The sequence below is a fragment of the Diaphorina citri genome, unplaced genomic scaffold, assembly GCF_000475195.1.
Source record: "Diaphorina citri unplaced genomic scaffold, Diaci psyllid genome assembly version 1.1 scaffold146, whole genome shotgun sequence".
Lineage (NCBI taxonomy): Eukaryota > Metazoa > Arthropoda > Insecta > Hemiptera > Psyllidae > Diaphorina > Diaphorina citri.
This window is the reverse complement of record NW_007377583.1, coordinates 278077-301699: the sequence shown is the minus strand read 5'-3', so window position 1 is coordinate 301699 and position 23623 is coordinate 278077. Positions and strand designations below refer to the sequence as shown.

General features: G+C 38.4%; 1 protein-coding gene and 2 non-coding genes across 3 annotated transcripts in view; 1 reads left to right on the top strand and 2 right to left on the bottom strand.

The window, feature by feature from the left end:
• Window positions 1-22000, top strand: part of LOC113465698 — a 46353-nt gene extending 24353 nt beyond the window's left edge. The window contains exons 2-4 of the mRNA XM_026820437.1: window positions 11414-11593; window positions 11934-11992; window positions 21899-22000. Coding sequence (XP_026676238.1) covers window positions 11414-11593; window positions 11934-11992; window positions 21899-22000 — 341 coding nt within the window. The remainder of the gene's footprint in view (window positions 1-11413; window positions 11594-11933; window positions 11993-21898) is intronic.
• LOC113465701 lies at window positions 10576-10728 on the bottom strand. The gene has a single exon (XR_003390324.1). It is a non-coding gene; the product is annotated as a U12 minor spliceosomal RNA (small nuclear RNA).
• LOC113465700 lies at window positions 10733-10852 on the bottom strand. The gene has a single exon (XR_003390323.1). It is a non-coding gene; the product is annotated as a U12 minor spliceosomal RNA (small nuclear RNA).
• Window positions 22001-23623: the final 1623 nt, after the last annotated feature.

Genomic DNA, 23623 nt, shown 5'->3' with positions numbered 1-23623 from the left:
GAGGTTTCATAGAGGGAGCTCTAACAACGGAGGTCTTGTAGTTTGCGGGAATCAAACGCCCTAGCGCTAGCGCTTACAAGGCAGACGCGCTAACTTCCAAGCTAACTATAGACACTAGACAGACTATAAAAGTATAAACACTTTTGAGGATGTTTTAGGTAGAGTTAAACTGGAGAAGTTGGTACCCAAAATAGGTAAACGTAGGTATTGCAAAGGTATACAGACCCGTTTTTCTTGCATGAAATTCACAACTGGGATTTGAACAAGTTGGTACCCAAAATAGGTAAACGTAGGTATTGCAAAGGTATACAGACCCGTTTTTCTTGCATGAAATTCACAACTGGGATTTCAACCATTCCCACTATGTATTCAGCATTTGAACATGCACATGAGCATGAGGTAGAGAAAGTAAAGTTGGTACCCAAAATAGGTAAACGTAGGTATTGCAAAGGTATACAGACCCGTTTTTCTTGCATGAAATTCACAACTGGGATTTCAATCGTTCCCACTATGTATTCAGCATTTGAACATGCGCATGAGCATGATGGTAGAGAAAGTACATTGCCAGCTCTACAGACAGTCCATTGAGACAGTTCTGACCTTTGCCTTTCTGTACGCAGCCTGACGAAGGCAGTTATATCTGGTGTATATTCTACGGCAAGATACACTGCCCATCAGTCCATTGAGACAGTTCTGACCTTTGCCTTTCTGTACGCAGCCTGACGAAGGCAGTTATATCTGTTGTATATTCTACGGCAAGATATTGCTCACTGCCCAATACACGATGCTTTAGATCAGTGACGTGTGGTGAGATTTTGAAAAGGGGAAGCTAAGCTAATAAACCCATAATAAATTATACTTAAAGTATGACTTGGAGAAAAAAAAATGATATTCTACGGCAAGATATTGCTCACTGCCCAATACACGATGCTTTAGATCAGTGACGTGTGGTGAGATTTTGAAAAGGGGAAGCTAAACCCATAATAAATTATACTTAAAGTATGACTGGGAGAAAAAAAATAGTGATAGAGCGCCTCTAGTTAGGGTGGAAGAACTCTAATATTGGATTATTTCCCCCTGATTTAGGTTGTTGGAATGCTATATTATACACTGCCCAATACACGATGCTTTAGATCAGTGACGTGTGGTGAGATTTTGAAAAGGGGAAGCTAAGCTAATAATAATAAACCCATAGTAAATTATACAGTATTAAAGTATGACTGAGACAAAAAAATTAGTGATAGAGCGCCTCTAGTTAGGGTGGAAGAACTCTAATATTGGATTATTTCCCCCTGATTTAGGTTGTTGGAATGCTATATTATACTACCTATATGTATTATAGTGTCGAGCTTCAATATTAGAGTTCAAAAATTCAGTCACTTGATTGGGCTTCCGGCACCCTAGTTTTTTTCTCAGTGTATATTATGTTTTTCTCAGTGTATATTATGTTTTTCTCAGTGTATATTATGTTTTTCTCAGTGTATAATATGTTTTTCTCAGTGTATAAACCTAACAGTGTGTACTGAAATCTTTGCAGGCGTTCCAATGAAGAAAGGACTGGGCATTCCGAACTCACTGCGCGGCTCTGAACAAACTCTGTATGGAGAGACAAAGGCTTCTTATCAGCAACATCAGCAAAGGCCCAAAGTCAAAACCAACGGGCACTTCACACCTTTTATGCAGGTAAGTGTGATTTACCTTCGGTAGGATAAAGGAATTTTAAACGAATGATGAATGATTCCATGTTCTGAGAAGTCAGAACAGATTCAACAGAATATAAGTCTGTACTATAATACTATATCTGTACTATCGGTCGTTATCGTTATTAAAAATAATTAAATAACCCATGTACACAAGATGTCAAAGGATTTTTTTCGATGTCCAAGGAGTCACAAGATTTGTTTACAGACTACAGCAACTAAATGAATCCTAGATCTAGAATTCTAGATGAAAAGAATACGAGGAAAAAAATAAATAAAATAAAATCTTCCAAGATTAAACAAGAAACTCAAGAAAGTGTAAAGCCGAAGAGATGATAAAGCTTCTAGGAGTAGAATCACTATCATTATTCCCCAAAATCAGTTTTATTCGACCGATATAGGTATTTATTCCTATTTTATTTAATGCTTCATTTATGCTCTTTGTATTTTCAATTGTAGACGGATCGAAAATTGAAGCTTTTGAAGAACGCCTTTTCTTTGGATTTCCTGAACTTTCATTAGACTTTCTGAGTAGTTCCTATTGAGTAGAATTTTCCAAGTGTAGAAGGGTCCCTAGTACCTACAATCCTCCAATCCCCTACATACATACCTCGTTTATATTGATGCCTTTAGCCCGGCAGTCTCTAAATTTGAAATAGGAACTGAAACACGATTTGAAACGTCAAACGAAAAAGTAAATGTTAAATAATTAATTCGAGGACTAAAGAACAAATTACAATCAACGGAAATAAAAGTATAAAACATGAAATCTGAACTTTGAAACTTCTCGCCAGGTCTCGTATAAAAGTTTTATTCGAGGTACTTTTATTATTTATTATTTTAATGAGACTTTTATCTTTTCAAATGGACAGAAATAAAATCCGACCACCAGTGGTCAATAGGAACGACTTGCAATTCACAGTCCGGAACCAAATGACTTATCAGTGAGAGAGATAGTTTTCATCAGGGCCGAAATTGGGGAGTGGGAGGCAATCATTTAGGCAGGACCTTAGAATCAGCCTCAGCTAGATCTGCGAATATTAGAACAGATGCCTATGGCCAGGCCGGAATCGAACTGAAGCGACCGTCTTCAACACGACCTGTCTTCAACACGACCTGCTCAGATGTACTTTTTTTACCGTCAAGAAAAATGTGGTGGCTAAGCTTTTGTTGGACTAACTTGGACCAATCAGCAGTTTGGTTCCATCCGGCAATAATTTTCAGACCAATCCCAGACAATCTTACATTCGGGCCTGGCCTTCCTCAAACCTTAAGTTACCACAACAAGATCACTAGGAGATCAATTATCCCATAATATGGGACTATGGGATCCATATTTAATTAAGAGAACACCGTTAGTTGCTTGCATGAGTAGGCCTAGTTGCAATCAGAACTTCTATTGCCCCATGAGAGATTATTGCCGCTGGTATAACTGCGGCTCTAAGGAGCAATATAGATTCACTAGGAGATCAATTATCCCATAATATGGGACTATGGGATCCATATTTAATTAAGAGAACACCGTTAGTTGCTTGCATGAGTAGACCTAGTAGCAATCAGAACTTATATTGCCCTATGAGAGACCTGATTGCCGCTGGTATAACTGCAGCTCTAAGGAGCAATATAGATTTCATTATTAATGGTCCAAACATCCAATAGTAATGCCGCACTAACAGGCCAAGTGGCCACTCTGATGATGAAGAAAACGGGGTATACGTCCTATTTAGGTATAACCAACCTATATGATTCGTGCTAAATCGACAGTGTAGTCTAAAGTAGGTATTTACATATCAGTTGTACTTAATATACAGGTAAGTAACTATTAACTAAGTACCTAAATACCTTCTGTTTTACATATTTAAATGAATTAATGCATGTATTTTAAAATTGAGGGAAAATAGACTAAATAGAGTGATATACTCGTAGAAGGTAATGGCCCATTCAGTATTTTGAATTCGCGTGAAGTGCACGAATCAGTGAACGCAGATTTAATAGTTGAAGTATTGTTAGCAAGTAGCAAGTACCTGAGGATGAAGAAAACGGGGTATACCTAACTACATCATTCGTTCTAAATAAACAGTTAAGTACAAAGTACTTACATATCAGTAGTACTTAATATACGGGTAAGTAATTAAGTATACCACCTACCTTCTGTTGTGTTTTACCTATTTAATTGAATTGACGCATGTATTCTGAAGAGGAGGACAGAGAAAATAGACTAAATAGACTGATATACTCGTAGAAGGTAATGGCCCATTCAGTATTTTGAATTCGCTTAATTACACGAATCAGTGAACGTAGATTTAATAGTTGAAGTATTGTTACCTACCTACCTACCTATCTACAAACCTAGGTCTACTTATCGTTGAAATAGAGCAGAAAAGTAAAGGAAAAAAGCAGAAAAACACACATTTATCTACAATAATGTTACTAATTAACATACTTTACCGTCTTTCAGGTACTTTTATTATTTATTATTTTAATGAGACTTTTATCTTTTCAAATGGACAGAAATAAAATCCGACCACCAGTGGTCAATAGGAATGACTTGCAATTCTCAGTCCGGAACCAAATGACTTATCAGTGAGAGAGATACCTAGTTTTCATCAGGGCCGACGGCCGACATGAAGCAGTGGGAGGCAATCATTTAGGCAGGACCTTGGAATCAGCCTCAGATAGATCTGCGAATATTAGAATAGATTTCTAAGCCCAGGCCGGAATCGAACTGAAGCGACCGTCTTCAACACGACCTGCTGAGAACATTATGTATAGATGAGTCGTTAGATATATACTATTAGATAGTATCAGATGTACTTTTTTTTACCTTCAAGAAAAATGTGGTGGCTAAGGCTATACCGAATTGAATAGAGAAGAAATTTCTTGATTGTCCAACATCCAAACAAACAATGGAGGTCTATTATCATAATTTTGATGATTTTGGGTGTTTATCTTCAGGATCAAAACTCTTGTGACTCACCATAAGCCCCGTACGGGTACCTGTATAGGTGCCTAATGTGTTTTGTTTGTTCTTCTTCTTGTTAAAAATACCTGTGGTGTTGGACTAACTTGGACCAATCAGCAGTTTGGTTCCATCCGGCAATAATTTTCAGACCAATCCCAGACAATCTTACATTCGGGCCTGACCTTCCTCAAAGTTAAGTTACCACAACAAGATCACTAGGGGATCAATTATCCCATAATATGGGACTATGGGATCCATATTTAATTAAGAGAACACCGTTAGTTGCTTGCATGAGTAGACAGTAGACCTAGTAAGTAGCAATCAGAACTTATATTGCCCTATGAGAGACCTGATTGCCGCTGGTATAACTGCGGCTCTAAGGAGCAATATAGACTTTATTGAATAGAGAAGAAATTTCTTGATTGTCCAACATCCAAACAAACAATGGAGGTCTATTATCATAATTTTGATGATTTCTGGGTTTTTATCTTCAGGATCAAAACTCTTGTTACTCACCATAAGCCCCGTACGGGTACCTGTATAGGTGCCTAATGTGTTTTGTTTGTTCTTCTTGTTAAAAATACCTGTGGAGATTGGACATTGGTGATTGATCTTCTCAAATTAGCTTTGTGTATTTGTGGTTGATTATGTACGTTTCATTTCTTGGACCCTATATCCTTAGAAAATGTTTGTAGGCATAATATTCGTTACCAATTCTTTCATCAGCTACATAGATCTAGATAGGTGCCTAGAGATGGTTATAGTCTAGAAATGACGGGCTCCTGAGGGCAGCCCGCGGCCTAAATTTAGCTACAGTTTAGGATCAGTTTTTAGCTAAATCCTCTTTAGGAGTGAGTTATTTTTTGGAAAAATTAAATAATAATAATAAAAATTGGCCATCCTAGTTAGTTTACTTGGTTGGTAGCTCTTCTGCCTTGTATGCGCTAGGTCGCGGGTTCAATTCCCGCACAGGGCGGATTTTATTCTAAACAACTAAGGTTCGTTCTCAGACCGGCTGGCTTTCTCCTATCCTGTCTTTCTTCTTCGTTTTCGGGACGATAAGATCTTACCTAGCAGTTACAGTGCCCTCTATCAAACTTCTAAAAAAAAGGAGCCCCTTGTGAGCCCGAGGCCCGATCAGAGCACAGGGCGAATTTTATTCTAAACAACTAAGGTTCGTTCTCGGACCGGCTGGCTTTCTCCTATCCTGTCTTCATTCTTCGCTTTCGGGACGATAAGATCTTACCTAGCAGTTACAGTGCCCTCTATCAAACTTCTAAAAAAAGGAGCCCCTTGCGAGGAGGGGCCCCATGTGAGCCCGGGGCCCGATCAGGCTGTGAACTGCCCCTGCATGCACAAAGCATGCACAAATGTGTGAAGGCCACACACTTTGGTTTTCTGGTCACGAAAACCATGTGATAATGGGAATTGGTGTTTGAAGGTAATTTGGTATGGTTTTTAGTCAGTCTGTTTCGTTGGGTATTTTACCTATGAGACCTGGTCCGATCTGGACTTTTCTAATTGCAGAGCAATTCCGCTCCAAAAAGATTTGGATTATTTTTGCGCCATCGTTCGACAAATTATTTACATCCATTCTCCTTTCATCTCTTTTCAATTTCCATCAAATCCAGCAAATAAAAGATATTCACTTTATTCATAATACTGATCAAACAATGTGCTTGATCTATACCGAATTGAATAGAGAAGAAATTTCTTGATTGTCCAACATCCAAACAAACAATGGAGGTCTATTATCATAATTTTGATGATTTCTGGGTGTTTATCTTCAGGATCAAAACTCTTGTGACTCACCATAAGTCCCGTACGGGTACCTGTATAGGTGCCTAATGTGTTTTGTTTGTTCTTTTTCTTGTTAAAAATACCTGTGAAGATTGGACATTGGTGATTGATCTTCTCAAATTTGCTTTGTGTATTTGTGGTTGATTATGTACGTTTCATTTCTTGGACCCTATATCCTTAGAAAATGTTTGTAGGCATAATATTCGTTACCAATTCTTTCATCAGCTACATAGATCTAGTAGGTGCCTAGAGATGGTTATAGTCTTGAAATGATCATTGCCCAAACTTTTGCAACTCATAAGGTCTCTTTTTTCAGGTCGTCATGCATCCGTGCATCGATAAGTATTTTAAAGACTAAAAAAATGGACAGCAGCAGGATGGAACCATCCATAAGGGGAATTGCCTTGTGGGTGGTTCTTTTCTGCTTAATGCTGTCCAAATAGTACTTGTCCTATTCAATTGGAATCAAAGAACCCTACAGGAAATTTGATTTCGAAGAGTAAAAACTTGTTATCTAATGTGAGTTATGTGACCGAATACCCATTTTCATCAGGTCGTTTACCTACTTACAAATTTTTGGGAAATAACTTTAGTCTGTGTGAACTCGGTTTTCTGTGTTCAGGATCTTTAATGAAAATTAATTAACCAAAATCAAAGGATGAAGAAAACGGGGTATACCTAACTACATCATTCGTTCTAAATAAACAGTTAAGTACAAAGTACTTACATATCAGTAGTACTTATTATACGGGTAAGTAATTAAGTATACCACCTACCTTCTGTTGTGTTTTATCTATTTAATTGAATTGACGCATGTATTCTGAAGAGGAGGACAGAGAAAATAGACTAAATAGAGTGATATACTCGTAGAAGGTAATGGCCCATTCAGTATTTTGAATTCGCTTAAATTACACGAATCAGTGAACGTAGATTTAATAGTTGGAGTATTGTTAGCAAGTACCTACCTATCTACAAACCTAGGTCTAACTTATCGTTGAAATAGAGCAGAAAAGTAAAGGAAAAAAGCAGAAAAAACACATTTATCTACAATAATGTTACTAATTAACATACTTTACCGTCTTTAATGTTATGGCAAGATAAAGTGAAAGAACGTCGATGTTGGTATTGCAATCCGGAAAAATAAGAAAACTTACAAGAACCCATGTTCTGGCAATATCATTGGATGAAAGGTTGAACTGGAAGGCCAATGCGAAAATCTCAGTGACAGTTCAATCAAGGTTGAATCTTTTACAAAATCAAGGCCATAATTATCATGTGCTCTGGTTCGATTATTGTTTCGGGTTTCAAAGATTTTGAGTACATTGATAAGTTTCGCCAGTTGTGAGTATGTGCTCTTGTGGGACTATTACCTATGTATTTCGGGTTTCAAAGGTTTGGAGCTCAGTTTGGTACCTAAAAATAGTTTTTACAATGAAAGCACCCACAGTATAAGCATGTGCCTACATAAATTAGTGCATTGAGGTATTGAGAGTATTTGTATATTGATGTGAATATTTAGATCTATATGAATATTGGTATCTGTTTTGCAATCCGGAAAAATAAGAAAACTTACAAGAACCCATGTTCTGGCAATATCATTGGATGAAAGGTTGAACTGGAAGGCCAATGCGAGAATCTCAGTGACAGTTCAATCAAGGTTGAGTCTTTTACAAAATCAAGGCCATAATTATCTATCTTTTTTTTACCATAATTATCTTTAATGAAGTAACAAGTCACATTTCATAGAGCACATTGAAAATGGAATTCCACATTCCACTTTGAAAGTTCTGAAACAACTTCTTGGAAACAACGAGAGTCCTTTTTTTCACCCTTCTTTTTCCCAGTACTCCATTTATTCCGAAGATTTTGTCTCATAATAGCATCACGTACACTTGAGCACAATTACATTTCATCAGGCACTGCAAATACTTCAATGGGCATTTCTTTATTTTCTTTCCAAGCTGAAAATTCCAAAAAAAAAAAAAAAAAAAAAAAAAAAAAAAAAAAACTCTATCAGTGGCGTAAATATTGCGTTTCCAAAAGAGGGTGCCGAATGGCTGACTCCCTGAATCCGTAGGGAAGAAAAAGAAAATCAATTTATGCCCTAGAGTTGTGGAGTTATACCTACCTACAATAGTTCCTCTACAAATTATGTATCTGGTAAGGCCTTATCGTCCCGAAATCGAAGTGAGAAGGAAGACAGGATAGGAGAAAGCCAGCCGTTCCAAGAACGAACATATTCCGTTCAGGATAATATCCGCCCCGAGCGGAAATCGAACCCGCGACCTAACGCTTACAAGATAGATGCGCTGCCACCAACCAATCTAACTATACTGGCTAGTAGGCAAATTAATAGAATTCCACATTCCACTTTGAAAGTTCTGAAACAACTTCTTGGAAACAACGAGAGTCCTTTTTTTCACCCTTCTTTTTCCCAGTACTCAATTTATTCCGAAGATTTTGGTCTCATAATAGCATCACGTACTTGAGCACAATTACATTTCATCAGGTACTGCAATGGGCATTTCTTTATTTTCTTTCCAACTTGAAAATTCCGTTCCCAATCAATAAATCAAGTGATTTTGTGATGGAATTAATTAAACAACGTCAACGACACCGAAACAAAGATAAACCAAACAATGCTACAAAGTCATAACGATTCTGAATTAAACTGAAGAAAAAAAAACTTACGCCATCAGTGGCGTAAATACAATTGCGCTCCCAAAAGAGGGCGCCGAATGGCTGACTCCCTGAATTCCCAGGGAAGAAAAAAAAATCAATTTATGCCCTAGAGTTGTAAAGTTATACCTACTTACAATAATTCCTCTACTAATTATGTATCTGCTAAGGCCTTATCGTCCCGAATTCGAAGTGCGAAAGAAGACAGGATAGGAGAAAGCCAGTCGTTCCGAGAACGAACATATTCCGTTCAGGATAACAAGCTTACAAGATAGATGCGCTGCCACCAACCAATCTAACTATACTGGCTAGTAGGCAAATTAATGTATTGACAGATTTAATTTCCCGAAAACGTGAGAATGAGAACGTAAAGCTTCTCCCACAAATTTTCCTGCTATCCTGCACTGACCTGACGCCTGAATAAAACATGAAGCGCGTTTTCATTCTCATGGTAATTCTTTTTCCAAAACTGTCAATCAGATCCTGAGATCCTACTGATCCTGAGATGCTAACTTGTGATGTGATGGAGCTCATGAATGAAATGACCATTGAGGATGTTTTATGCTGTGGGGAAAATGCTGATTCGGGGTCAGTGTCCAAATAACCGGCTTGAGCGAGCATTATTGGCTTGAGAGCGCTTTCAGGCCTCAGGGTACTTACTGCACTGACCTGACGCCTGAATAAAACATGAAGCGCGTTTTCATTCTCATGGTAATTCTTTTTCCAAACCTGTCAATCAGATCCTGAGATCCTAACTTGTGATGTGATGGGGTTCATGAATGAAATGACCATTGAGGATGTTTTATGCTGTGGGGAAAATGCTGATTCCTGGGGTCAGTGTCCAAATAACCGGCTTGAGCGAGCATTATTGGCTTGAGAACGCTTTCAGGCCTCAGGGTACTTTGTATTGTTTGATTGTTTCATTTCCCGCTTATACGAGGTGCGAGGACTCAGCCTTTTCTAGTCACCCCGGTTTTGAGTTTGCTCTCGAGTCAGTCCCCTCATTTATACATTTTATCCATTCCTTCTTTGGTCTTCTCAGGGTACTTACGTTGTATTGTTTCATTTACCGCTTATACGAGGTGCGAGGACCCGTGTTAGCTACGTGTCAGCCTTTTCTAGTCACCCCTGTTTTGAGTTTGCTCTCGAGTCAGTCCCCTCATTTATACATTTTATCCATTCCTTCTTTGGTTTTCTTCTCTGATTTGTGAACTTTCTTACCAATACAGTTTTCATCTCTTCTTCCAACGTGACCAAACCAATCTTCTTTCATCTTCAGCTTGCCTTCAGGATTGTAAATAGTACCTACTCAACGTGACCAAACCAATCTTCTTTCATCTTCAGCTTGCCTTCAGGATTGTAAATAGTACCTACCTGGGCCTATTACCTACCCAGTAGCCCAGTACCCACTATTGACCGTTCATTCCCAATTCCCAGGCAGATCGCTATCACTCGAACGATTTGCAAAAGTAGGCAAATCACTCTAGAGGACGACCTGTGCCTGTACAAAAATTCAAACTAACCATTATAGGCGAAGCCAAGCGTCACCAAGGCTTGCATTTTTCCTTACTCATTAGTTTAAGGCACGAATCAGAACGGGTCCACAACAATGAATACGTACGTGCCTGTACAAAAATTCAAACTAACCATTATAGGCGAAGCCAAGCGTCACCAAGGCTTGCATTTTTCCTTACTCATTAGTTTAAGGCTCGAATCAGAACGGGTCCACAACAATGAATACGTAGCTTCTCTGATGCTGAATAAAAGTGAGAAGTTATACTAGAGAACATATCAACTCAAAACTACTTTACTTCCTCACTACCCACACATGACGGGAGCACAGGTCCCCCCCTCCTCTCTTCATCTTCCAGTCCTAACCAAAGGTCTTAAAGTGAGAAGTTATACTAGAGAACATATCAACTCAAAACTACTTTACTTCCTCACTACCCACACATGACGGGAGCACAGGTCCCCCCTCCTCTCTTCATCTTCCAGTCCTAACCAAAGGTCTCCCCCCTTACCAAGGGAAATAAACTTTTATTAATGGCTGTAGGTAATACGTAAATAGGTAATAGGTATGTACCTGCTGTAGCAAAAAATAAATTTTGCACTTTAATGATTTTTGGTTTAGCGATAGGTAATAGGTATGTACCTGCTGTAGCAAAAAATAAATTTTGCACTTTAACGATTTTTGGTTTAGCGTTTCTAGATTTTCTAGGCCTTCCCATATTAAACCAATTTTAACAGAAAAACCTGTTCCTCTTTGTTGCAGATCTAGCGGCTATTAGAAAGCTTCTGGAGTCGGAGTCTGGGGGTTCGGTGTGTCCGAGCTGCAACATGCCGTTCGACAAGGGCAAGAAGAGGAAGCTGATTGATACTTGCGGACATGAGCGCTGCTACGGATGCATGTTCAGGAACGAGGCTTGCCCCCTGTGTACTGCCGGCGAAAACGGTAAGATTTTGGCCCCAAAAAAGAAATCCCGTTCAAATTGTGGGGAATTTAAGATAGGATACATTGAAAAATAAAATAAAAAGAATAACCTATCTATTGAACGACAAAGCCGGCGAAAACGGTAAGATTTTGGCCCCAAAAAAGAAATCCCGTTCAAATTGTGGGGAATTTAAGGTAGGATACATTGAAAAATAAAATAAAAAGAATAACCTATCTATTGAACGATAAATACCTACAATTTTAAAAAGGTCGTACATTCATGATGACTCTTTTCAACTCCTAATTCAAGTCTTTTTACTCCTAATTTCCTACCTAACAGTGTGTACTGAAATCTTTGCAGGCGTTCCAATGAAGAAAGGACTTGGCATTCCGAACTCACTGCGCGGGCCGGCGAAAACGGTAAGATTTTGGCCCCAAAAAAGAAATCCCGTTCAAATTGTGGGGAATTTAAGGTAGGATACATTGAAAAATAAATAAAAAGAATAACCTATCTATTGAACGACAAATGCAATTTTAAAAAGGTCGTACATTCATGACGACTCTTTTCAACTATCAGTGTATATTATGTTTTTCTCAGTGTATATTATGTTTTTCTCAGTGTATATTATGTTTTTCTCAGTGTATATTATGCTAGAAACCAGGTTGAATAATCGCTTATATTTTCCGTGGTTGGTAAGCAAGGGGTGAGGAAAACAGTAAAGAGGCAGGGTAGCCATGCTTCCCCAGCTTTAATGATGGACCCGCCACTGCTTTTGATGTCAGTGTGGAGATAGTACCATGGTGTTTACTCAAGATACCAGTAGATAGGTACTTTTCGTGATATCTGTAGTGAGTCTGAGCTTAAACTGATACACGACTGAGCTTTAGAATCGCCACTTGTCAGGTAATGGACTATGTTTTATTCGACCGATATAGGTATTTATTCCTATTTTATTTAATGCTTCATTTATGCTCTTTGTATTTTCAATTGTAGACGGATCGAAGATTGAAGCTTTTGAAAAACGCCTTTTCTTTGGAGTATTAGACTATGTTTTATTCGACCGATATAGGTATTTATTCCTATTTTATTTAATGCTTCATTTATGCTCTTTGTATTTTCAATTGTTAGACGTATCGAAAATTGAAGCTTTTGAAGAACGCCTTTTCTTTGGCTTTCCTGAACTTTCATTAGACTTTCTGAGTAGTTCCTACTGAGTAGAATTTTCCAAGTGTAGAAGGGTCCCTAGTACCTACAATCATCCAATTTCCTACATAATTATGTACCTCGTTTATATTGACGCCTTTAGCCCGGCAGTCTCTAAATCTGAAATAGGAACTGAAACACGATTTGAAACGTCAAACGAAAAAGTAAATGTTAAATAATTAATTCGAGGACTAAAGAACAAATTACAATCAACGGAAATAAAAGTATAAAACATGAAATTTGAACTTTGAAACTTCTCGCCAGGTCTCGTATAAAACTTTTATTCGAGGTACTTTTATTATTTTAATGAGACTTTTATCTTTTCAAATGGACAGAAATAAAATCCGACCACCAGTGGTCAATAGGAACGACTTGCAATTCACAGTCCGGAACCAAATGACTTATCAGTGAGAGAGATAGTTTTCATCAGGGCTAAAATACCTACGAAAAAAAAAAAAAAAAAAAAAATATTGTCTTTGGTATTGTTGACGCTACTTAAGTGCTACAGAATGCACTTTGTCTCACACATTGGTGATAATTTAGTTTTTTTATTATTTTTTTTATTAAGAGGTTTGATGGAGGGAACTGTAACTAAGGAGGTCTTATCATATCGTCTCGAAATCGAAGAGAGAAATAGGAGAGAATAGGAGATTGCCTGCTGTTCCGAGAACAAACCTTATCTGCTTATGATAAAGTTCGCTCCGGGCGGGATTTAAACCCGCGACCTAGCGCGTACAAGACGGCGTTCTACCCTTTAGATTAATGAGGCTGACAATTTGAGCCTTTGTTATTGAACTTCGTTCAGGAGATTATCAGCCGTTCCGAGGGTTACCTCACCTACTGGGTTACTCAAAATCGATTGAGCTGTTATGATAGTTGACGGGAGAGAAAACTAGACAAATGACCTGTTATTAAGCGTCCTTGGTGCTCCTTGTAGTATGCTGCGACTTTAGTCAAATAGACGCCTACGCCATAGTCGAACAGAGTATAAATATCTTGATTTTGTTAAGCTATCCTGTGTAAAAGTTAATTATTCCGTGTTGGCATCATTCATTTTGAAGTAAAGGTGAGTTTTAGTCTCATCGAGCCAGCCTAGTTAGCTTGGTTGGTAGCGTTCCTGCCTTGTAAGCGCTAGGCCGCGGGTTCGATTCCCGCCTGGGGCAGATTTTATCCTGAAGGGATAGTATTCGTTCCCGAAACGACTGACTTTCTCCTATCCTATCTTCCTTCTCTCTTCGATTTCGGTCTCATCGAGAATTCCAGGCTGTATAACTTTACAAAGAATAACCTTATATACTTATATTTATCTACTTGTAAGGGCTGAAATGTTATCTTCCTTATTTCGTATTTTGTCTGTGGGTATGAGAAAATGACAGAATGACACTAGCCACAGAGTGATCGAGCTACCCTTTTCTATTCTCTCTTTAACCCTTTCACCGCCCTTCTCGAGGCACAGTTTGCAGTCGGTCTATTAACCATATCTACCTCATTCCACAGTATAATTTTTTTTTAAAGTAGGTAATTGATTTGGTACTTTTCCTTCCACTTTGACCATTTTCCCAATTATTACGTCATCCATGATACCTAATCATCTTGAGATTCCTATTTATTTGTATTGGGGAGTAACGACCAAGATTGCTTGAACTACCTATACCTACATGAACACATTTTTTGGCCCCGGTGGTTTTGAGCATCTCTTGTCAGACTACATCCAAGCATCCCACATTCTCTCCCTCTGGTTTCTGGTTGTTTCAATTTCGTGAATTCATCCATGTCTTGCACGCCAAGTATGTTCTTTAACCCATTCATTAAGGTACTTCTCTTCATTCTCTATTCCTGCACGCCTTTCTATTTCCTTTTTCAACTAGTCTGACATTTTTTCTCTTCCAACTCCTTATTATTTCTTCTATTGACTGGTGCAAAGATATTTATTATTGTCTTTAATATCCGTTCATATGCTGCCTACTCGATTCCGGATCTGGAGTGGCTTTTTATTTATCTTTTGAGGTGCCCACTCACGTGTACTAGTTTAGTTATTGGACTCATTTCATTAGGTTCCAGTCATTGACCAGTTTCGCCAGTTGTTATGGATTTAGAAACCTTTTTGCCTTTTGACGTATGGTGTTCTCGGTAGCACAATATGGGTATGTGCTCTGTGGATTTAGAAACCTTTTTGCCTTTTGACGTATGGTGTTCTCGGTAGCACATTATGGGTATGTGCTCTTGTTCGATTATTGTTTCGGGTTTCAAAGGTTTGGAGCACAGGTTGGTACCTAAAAATAGTTTTTACAATGAAAGCACCCACATTATAAGCATGTGCCTACATAAATTAGTGCATTGAGGTATTGAGAGTAAGTATTTGTATATTAATGTGAATATTTAGATCTATATGAATATTGGTATCTGTTTATTGACGGCTCAAAGCTTCATAGTAGTTGATTATGGTTCGACTGTACAAATCAATACGAGACGCATGATTATTTTCATCGGACATATCCCCCGCTGCTATCTGTTTTTATATCAGATCCGTATCTGATTATTTGAAGTGATCTGATGTGATTTATATTGATCCATCAATAACATCAGATCGGAGGAAGAAATGACCCTCAAGAAATGTGAATATTCCTGAGGAGAAAACCATAAATAAGCAACTTATGTTGTTGTAAAAAAAAAAAAAAAAAAAAAAAAAAAAAAATCACCTTGTGTGTGAAAGCAGAATGACCAGTGGCGGACTTGCCTGGTTAATACATTTGTCTTCGAAAAGCTGAAAAACTAGCTATACCATGCTTATTTTACGGGCACCAAAGAAAGATATGGATTTCAAATGATTCTGTATTTTTTGGAAGCGAATTAATGAAGGAGAGATAAGCTTGCCGAATTGGTTTGTGTAAATGTACCTACAAAGACTTACTGGAACTCGAAAAGGTGCTTACTGGACCTTGGCCTAGCTCACTGCCGATGTGTCCTGCGATTATTAGTGGAGCGGATTAATGAAGGAGAGATAAGCTTGCCGAATTGGTTTGTGTAAAAGTACAAAGACTTACTGGAACTCGAAAAGGTGCTTACTGGACCTTGGCCTAGCTCACTGCCGATGTGTCCTCCGATTATTAGTGGGTGTGTCAATATTACCCCACAAATCCCAATGTTCACACAGAATTCGGTACATTTTCTTCGTCCCCCACTATTTTATAGTCCCAGGTTGAATCCTTACAACACTCCGTTAGCTACCCACCTCGCCTCACAAACCACAGGTCTCAGGTTCTTTCATACCAGGAGCCTGAGGTTTGAAACCTGATCCTTCCAGGGAGACGGGGGTGGTTTAGGGGGATAGAGGCCAGCTTTCCCCTTAAGTTCAAGTCTCCATTACAAAGTAGAAAGCAGGTATAGCAGACTAGCAAACTAGAGGGTTTGCTCTTCACCATATTCAAGTCAAAAATAGAACAAAAAAGAAGAAGAAGAAGAAGAAGAAGAAAAAAAAAAAACAATATTAGGGTGTCTTTAAACAACTCCAGTAAACGTATATAGTGAAACTTTATGGACAATTTTATGCTACACAGTGAGGATAGAAGCTTGTAAGAAATTTACCAAAATACGTAACATCATGTAACATGACCCCTGGATTTAAACCAAAGAGGTTTATTTCTAACTTTCCAACTTAAAGTGAACTATAACTAGTAACTAATAACTACAAAAACACCCTGTTTACGCAAAATGTGGTGTATTTCAACAATTAGTGCAAAAGCTCATGTTTCCAACCCAGGTAATCAATCCCCTACAGGGTATCAAATCGTCAGATCAATAACTAATAGTTAATAATAGCCATGCTTTTCCTCAATGAGTATCACTCCATTGACTATCAGTAAACTATTTGAGTAGAATACGCTATATTACTAAAGTGTACGCTACAGTGATAATACCAATCATTAGCATACGCGGAGTAATCACAATATAGGTGTGTTCAGATAGGAAGGTTATAGAAAATGTACTGGATGTATCAGTTAACGCCTCTCGCCATTCCCCAGAATAATACTTGGTTCTACACATTTTTGAGTCCCGGGTTTAATAGTTAATAATAGCCATTCTGTTGTTGAGTATCGATTGCCTGTTAGAAGCAGTCGATTGAGCTGTTATGATAGTTGACGGGAGAGAAAACTAGACAAATGACCTGTTATTAAGCGTCCTTGGTGCTCCTTGTAGTATGCTACGACTTTAGTCAAATAGACGCCTACGCCATAGTCTAACAGAGTATAAATAACTTGATTTTGTTAAGCTATCCTGTGTAAAAGTTAATTATTCCGTGTTGGCATCATTCATTTTGAAGTCGATTGAGCTGTTATGATAGTTGACGGGAGAGAAAACTAGACAAATGACCTGTTATTAAGCGTCCTTGGTGCTCCTTGTAGTATGCTGAGACTTTAGTCAAATAGACGCCTCCGCCATAGTCTAACAGAGTATAAATATCTTGATTTTGTCAAGCTATCCTGTGTAAAAGTTAATTATTCCGTGTTAGCATCATTCATTTTGAAGTAAAGGTGAGTTTTAGTCTCATCGAGCCAGCCTAGTTAGCTTGGTTGGTAGCCTTCCTGCCTCTACTATGTAAATAATTATGTACACATATTCACCTATGTACATACCTTTATCTCATTGAGCCACTCACAACTTATCTCCTTTACCAGTTACCACTATAGGTACTCTTGTTATTGGCTAATACGTTCTGGTTACACTGCAAAATCGTACGGGAGACAATGACAAGGCCCTTTCGTTTGTTATCTCGTATTGATTTACATCTGGCATTTGATATGATGACTTATTTTGATACATCATTAATCACAGGCCTCGTTGTTCTTCAAATACAAATCAATACGAGACGCATGATTATTTTCATCGGACATATCCCCCGCTGCTATCTGTTTTTATATCAGATCCGTATTTGATTATTTGAAGTCATCTGATGTGATTTATATTGATCCATCAATAACATCGGATCGGAGGAAGAAATGACCCTCAAGAAATGTGAATATTCCTGAGGAGAAAACCATAAATAAGCAACTTATGTGGAGGTCTGGAAGTTAGCGTGAAATTGACTCGTATATCTCTTATGGATTTCCAAAGGTTCAGCGAAAATGGGTAAACATTCAGAATATAGACCAGGAAATGTTGTTTGCTACATCCACCAAAAACATACATTGTCCCCAAACTGTCTTCAGCTCCTCAGTTTCTATAAACCACTTTGGTAGAGTTTAGCTTATCGTTGAAGTACTAAAATGTTAGTTAAACCTGGGAAAGATAAGCAACTTATGTGGAGGTCTGGAAGTTAGCGTGAAATTGACTCGTATATCTCTTATGGATTTCCAAAGGTTCAGCGAAAATGGGTGAACATTCAGAATATAGACCAGGAAATGTTGTTTGGTACTACTGCCACATCCATCAAAAACTTACATTATCCCCAAACTGTCTTCAGCTCCTCATCAGTTTCTATAAAACACTTTGGTAGAGTTTAGCTTGTCGTTGAAGTACTAAAATGTTCGTTAAACCTGGGAAAGAAATAACTTCTATACTTCAAGATGTAAAGATTAACAGACGGCCAATATGAAGTATGATTGATGGATTAATTAAAAATGACTGGGAAAGAAATAACTTCTAGACTTCAAGATGTAAAGATTAACAGACGGTCAATATGAAGTATGATTGATGGATTAATTAAAAATGAGTTTTTTTTACGATAAACACGTTCTTATCATTTTTACATTCCAATCAGCATCGTTATCACGTAAACTCATTGATGAATAAAAGTTCATGAGTTGGAGTTTTATCAATGAAACTGGTGGACTTTATGCACTACATGTTGTGAAATACGTACTATAGTTACCTACTCATATGAGCTGATGTAAATGTCGAACTATACAGGGTAAGGTAAGGGTCAGGTCCTCATAACTTCGCTTCGGTATAATCGGACTTTATGCACTACATGTTGTGAAATACGTACTATAGTTACCTACTCATATGAGCTGATGTAAATGTCGAATTATACAGGGTAAGGTGAGGGTCAGGTCCTCCTAACTTCGCTTTGGTATAATCGTGGATATACGCTTTCTTAGTCAAACGAACTTCTGGGTTCAATTCCGGTCGAGGCACAAAGTTTTATCCTTCTTTTTATGAGAATTAACTGAAATAGAATGCCCATTGGTGCTCTTGCTGTGTACGTGTGGTCAGAAAATGCCTTTTCCTCAACTTTCATTAAACATTTTTTCCTTATGGATTTCATTAATAGTTGTTAGCACTGTTAGCATTGGATTCAGCCATTTTAGCTCACTGACATTGAGTACCCACTGCCCACTGGGTACCTAACAGAGGAAAATTATATTTAATACCTACGTGGCGTAGTTCCAATGAACGTCTCAGTTCGTAAAATCCTCTCCGTCTTTTCCAACTCCCTGTATAAAAGACGGGTTTTGATTATGGACTGTGGCGGGGTTTGATCGAGTGATTAGAAGGTCAAAACCCCGCACCCTATTATGTCTTTTACCATAAATAAGCAACTTATGTGGAGGTCTGGAAGTTAGCGTGAAATTGACTCGTATATCTCTTATGGATTTCCAAAGGTTCAGCGAAAACGGGTGAACATTCAGAATATAGACCAGGAAATGTTGTTTGGTACTACTGCCACATCCACCAAAAACTTACATTGTCCCCAAACTGTCTTCAGCTCCTCATCAGTTTCTATAAACCACTTTGGTAGAGTTTAGCTTGTCGTTGAAGTACTAAAATGTTAGTTAAACCTGGGAAAGAAAAATAACTTCTAGACTTCAAGATGTAAAGATTAACAGACGGTCAATATGAAGTATGATTGATGGATTAATTAAAAATGATTTTTTTTTTTTTTTACGATAAACACGTTCTTATCATTTTTACATTCCAATCAGCATCGTTATCACGTAAACTCATTGATGAATAAAAGTTCATGTGTTGGAGTTTTATCAATGAAACTGGTGGACTTTATGCACTACATGTTGTGAAATACGTACTATAATATAGTTACCTACTCATATGAGCTGATGTAAATGTCGAATTATACAGGGTAAGGTAAGGGTCAGGTCCTCCTAACTTCGCTTCGGTATAATCCTGGATATACGCTTTCTTAGTTAAACGAACTCCTAGGTTCAATCCCGGTCGAGGCACAAAGTTTTATCTTTCTTTTTATGAGAATTAACTGAAATAGAATGCCCATTGGTACTCTTGCTGTGTACGTGTGGTCAGAAAATGCTTTTTCCTCAACTTTCATTAAACATTTTTTCCTTATGGATTTCATTAATTTAAAAGTGAGAAGTTATACTAGAGAACATATCAACTCAAAACTACTTTACTTCCTCACTACCCACACATGACGGGAGCACAGGTCCCCTTTCCTCTCTTCATCTTCCAGTCCTAACCAAAGGTCTCCCCCCTTACCAAGGGAAATAAACTTTTATTGGCTGTAGGTAATAGGTACAAAAGGTGAGTTTTAGTCTCATCGAGCCAGCCTAGTTAGCTTGGTTGGTAGCGTTCCTGCCTTGTAAGCGCTAGGCCGCGGGTTCGATTTCCCCACTGGGACAGATTTTATCCTGAAGGAATAATATTCGTTCCCGAAACGACTGACTTTCTCCTATCCTATCTTCCTTCTCTCTTCGATTTCGGTCTCATCGAGAATTCCAGGCTGTATAACTTTACAAAGAATAACCTTATATCCTTATATTTATCTACTTGTAAGGGCTGAAATATTATCTTCCCTATTTCGTATTCTGTCTGTGGGTATCAGAAAATGACACTAGCTACAGGGTGATTGGGGTATCCTTCACCGTGCCGCCCGAAAGTGACTGCCTGTAGGTATCCATTATGTCAAGATGGATGTTCGAACTAATTTGTTCACTCATCTAGTCATGTCAGAGTGACAGCTGACATTCTATTAATCATTGTGGCTGAGAGGGATGGAATAAGATGGGTAATATCTAATCTACCTATCTACGGTTACCTATCTACTAATCTTCTATCCACAGGTTGTTCTTAGAACATCATTTATTATATCCTGCATCCCTTAGAACCCATGATATCTAAAATTTTCATCCATCTACCCTTAGCTTCATCTTAACATGAACAATATGTCATGTTAATGACTTTCATGTTGTCTGTCCCACCCCACCACAAAATAATGACAATGACGTGTCATGTTAATGACCTATTTCGGTGGTGTAGTGGTCAAGGCGCTCGCCTGGTAAACAGGAGGGCGTGGGTTCAATCCCAGCCGAGGTATGGAATTTTATTCTCAATATAATTTGAAGCTGGAGTAAAGGGACTTATCAGTCCTATGCGAGCAGTATAAATAAGCACTATTATTATTATTAATAGTAGTAGCCTACTGCTGGAGTAAAGGGACTTTTCAGTCCTATGCGAGCAGTATAAATAAGCACTACTATTATTTCATCTAACTATCTTCGAGAGTAAGGTGCATTTTCTGGTGTGAACACAGCTCAACCATGATGTAATGGTGGGACATTTTTTCAACTTCTTGTCTGTGTTCTGTGTCCTTGCCAGCTTGCCACCCATCTAAATAGTCTCACACCTTCACTCGAGACAAAGAAATAGTTTTTTAAAATACCTACTTACGTAAAAAAAAAAAAAAAAAAAAAAAAAAAAAAAAAAAAAAAAAAAAAAAATCATTATTGTCTTTGGTATTGTTGACGCTACTTTGGTATTGTTGAGTTTAAGTGCTACAGAATGCACTTTGTCTCACACATTGGTGATAATTTAGTTTCATTATTATTATTTTTATTAAGAGGTTTGACAGAGGGAACTGTAACTACGGAGGTCTTATCGTCCCGAAGTCGAAGAGAGAAGTAGGGCACAATAAGAGATTGCCTGCTGTTCCAAGAACGCCCCTAACTGTTTAGATTAAAGTTCACTCCAGGCGGCATTTAAACCCGTGACCTAGCGCTTACAAGACGGCGCTCTACCCTTTAGGTTAATGAGGCTGACAATTTGATCCTTTGATATTGAACTTCATTCAGGAGATTATCAGCCGTTCCGAGGGTTACCTCACCTACTGGGTTACTCAAAAGTACAAATTACAGTTTATTTTTTGATTTCAGATGCGACAGGATCAGCAAGACCCTAGTAGACTACCGAGACCCAGTAGATCCTCGGCAGATTCCTGTGGTCCTCCGCCTAGCGTTATGACTCAGAGTAAGTAACATGAAGTAACAATCAAGGTGGATTCGAACCCACAACCTTCTGGAACGATGAATATGACTATTAAAGCCCTGCGGCATTCCTGTTAGACCACGGGTTAGGTAGGGGTTCCATGGGATTATGCCAGCCATACGGTCATACGGAGTGGCAGGCATCAGATCTGTGAATGCAATGGTAAAGCTTATCACCTCTATTTTTTTTATTTTTTTTTTTTTTTAAAGAGGTTTGACAGAGGGAACTGTAACTGCTAGGATCTTATCGTCCCGAAATCGAAGAGAGAAGGAAGACAGGATAGGAGAAAGCCAGCCGTTCCGAGAACGAACAATATCCGATCAGGATAAGATCCGCCCCGGGCGGGAATCGAACCCGCGGCCTAGCGCTTACAAGGCAGACGGACTACCAACTAAGCTAACTAGACTGGTAGAGGCACTCTTTACATATGTACAATGGTCTTTGAACCAGTTCTATTCTCTCTTTAACCCTTTCACCGCCCTTCTCGAGGCACAGTTTGCAGTCGGTCTATAAACCATATCTACCTCATTCCACAGTATCAATTTTTTTAAAGTAGGTAATTGATTTGGTACTTTTCCTTCCACTTTGACCATTTTCTTCTTTAACCCTTTCACCGCCCTTCTCGAGGCACAGTTTGCAGTCGGTCTATTAACCATATCTACCTCATTCCACAGTATCAATTTTTTTTTTTAAAGTAGATAATTGATTTGGTACTTTTCCTTCCACTTTGACCATTTTCCTAATTATTACGTCATCCATGATACCTAATCATCTTGAGATTCCTATTTATTTGTATTGGGGAGTAACGACCAAGATTCCTTGAACTACCTATACCTACATGAACACATTTTTTGGCCCCCGTTTTGAGCATCTCTTGCCAGACTACATCCAAGCATCCCACATTCTCTCCAATTCTTCAACCACCTCTGGTTTCTGGTTGTTTCAATTTCGTGAATTCATCCATGTCTTGCACGCCAAGTGCTTTAACCCATTCATGACAGTTAGTCTGGAGGGAAAAAAAAAAAAAATCACCTTGTGTGTGAAAGCAGAATGACCAGTGGCGGACTTGCCTGGTTACATTTGTCTTCGAAAAGCTGAAAAACTAGCTATACCATGCTTATTTTACGGACACCAAAGAAAGATATGGATTTCAAATGATTCTGTATTTTTTGGAAGCGGATTAATGAAGGAGAGATAAGCTTGCCGAATTGGTTTGTGTAAAAGTACAAAGACTTACTGGAACTCGAAAAGGTGCTTACTGGAACTTGGCCCGGCGCACTGCCAATGCTGTGTCTTCCGATTAGTGGATGTGTCAATATTACCCCACAAATCCCAATGTTCACACAGAATTCGGTACATTTTCTTCATCCCCCACTATTTTATAGTCCCAGGTTGAATCCTTACAACACTCCCTCAGCTTCCCATCTCGCCTCACAAACCACAGGTCTCAGGTTCTTTCATACCAGGAGCCTGAGGTTTGAAACCTGATCCTTCCAGGGACACGGGGGTGGTTTAGGGGGATAGAGGCCAGCTTTCCCCTTAAGTTCAAGTCTCCATTAGAAAGTAGGTATAGCAGACTAGCAAACTAGAGGGTTTGCTCTTCACCATATTCA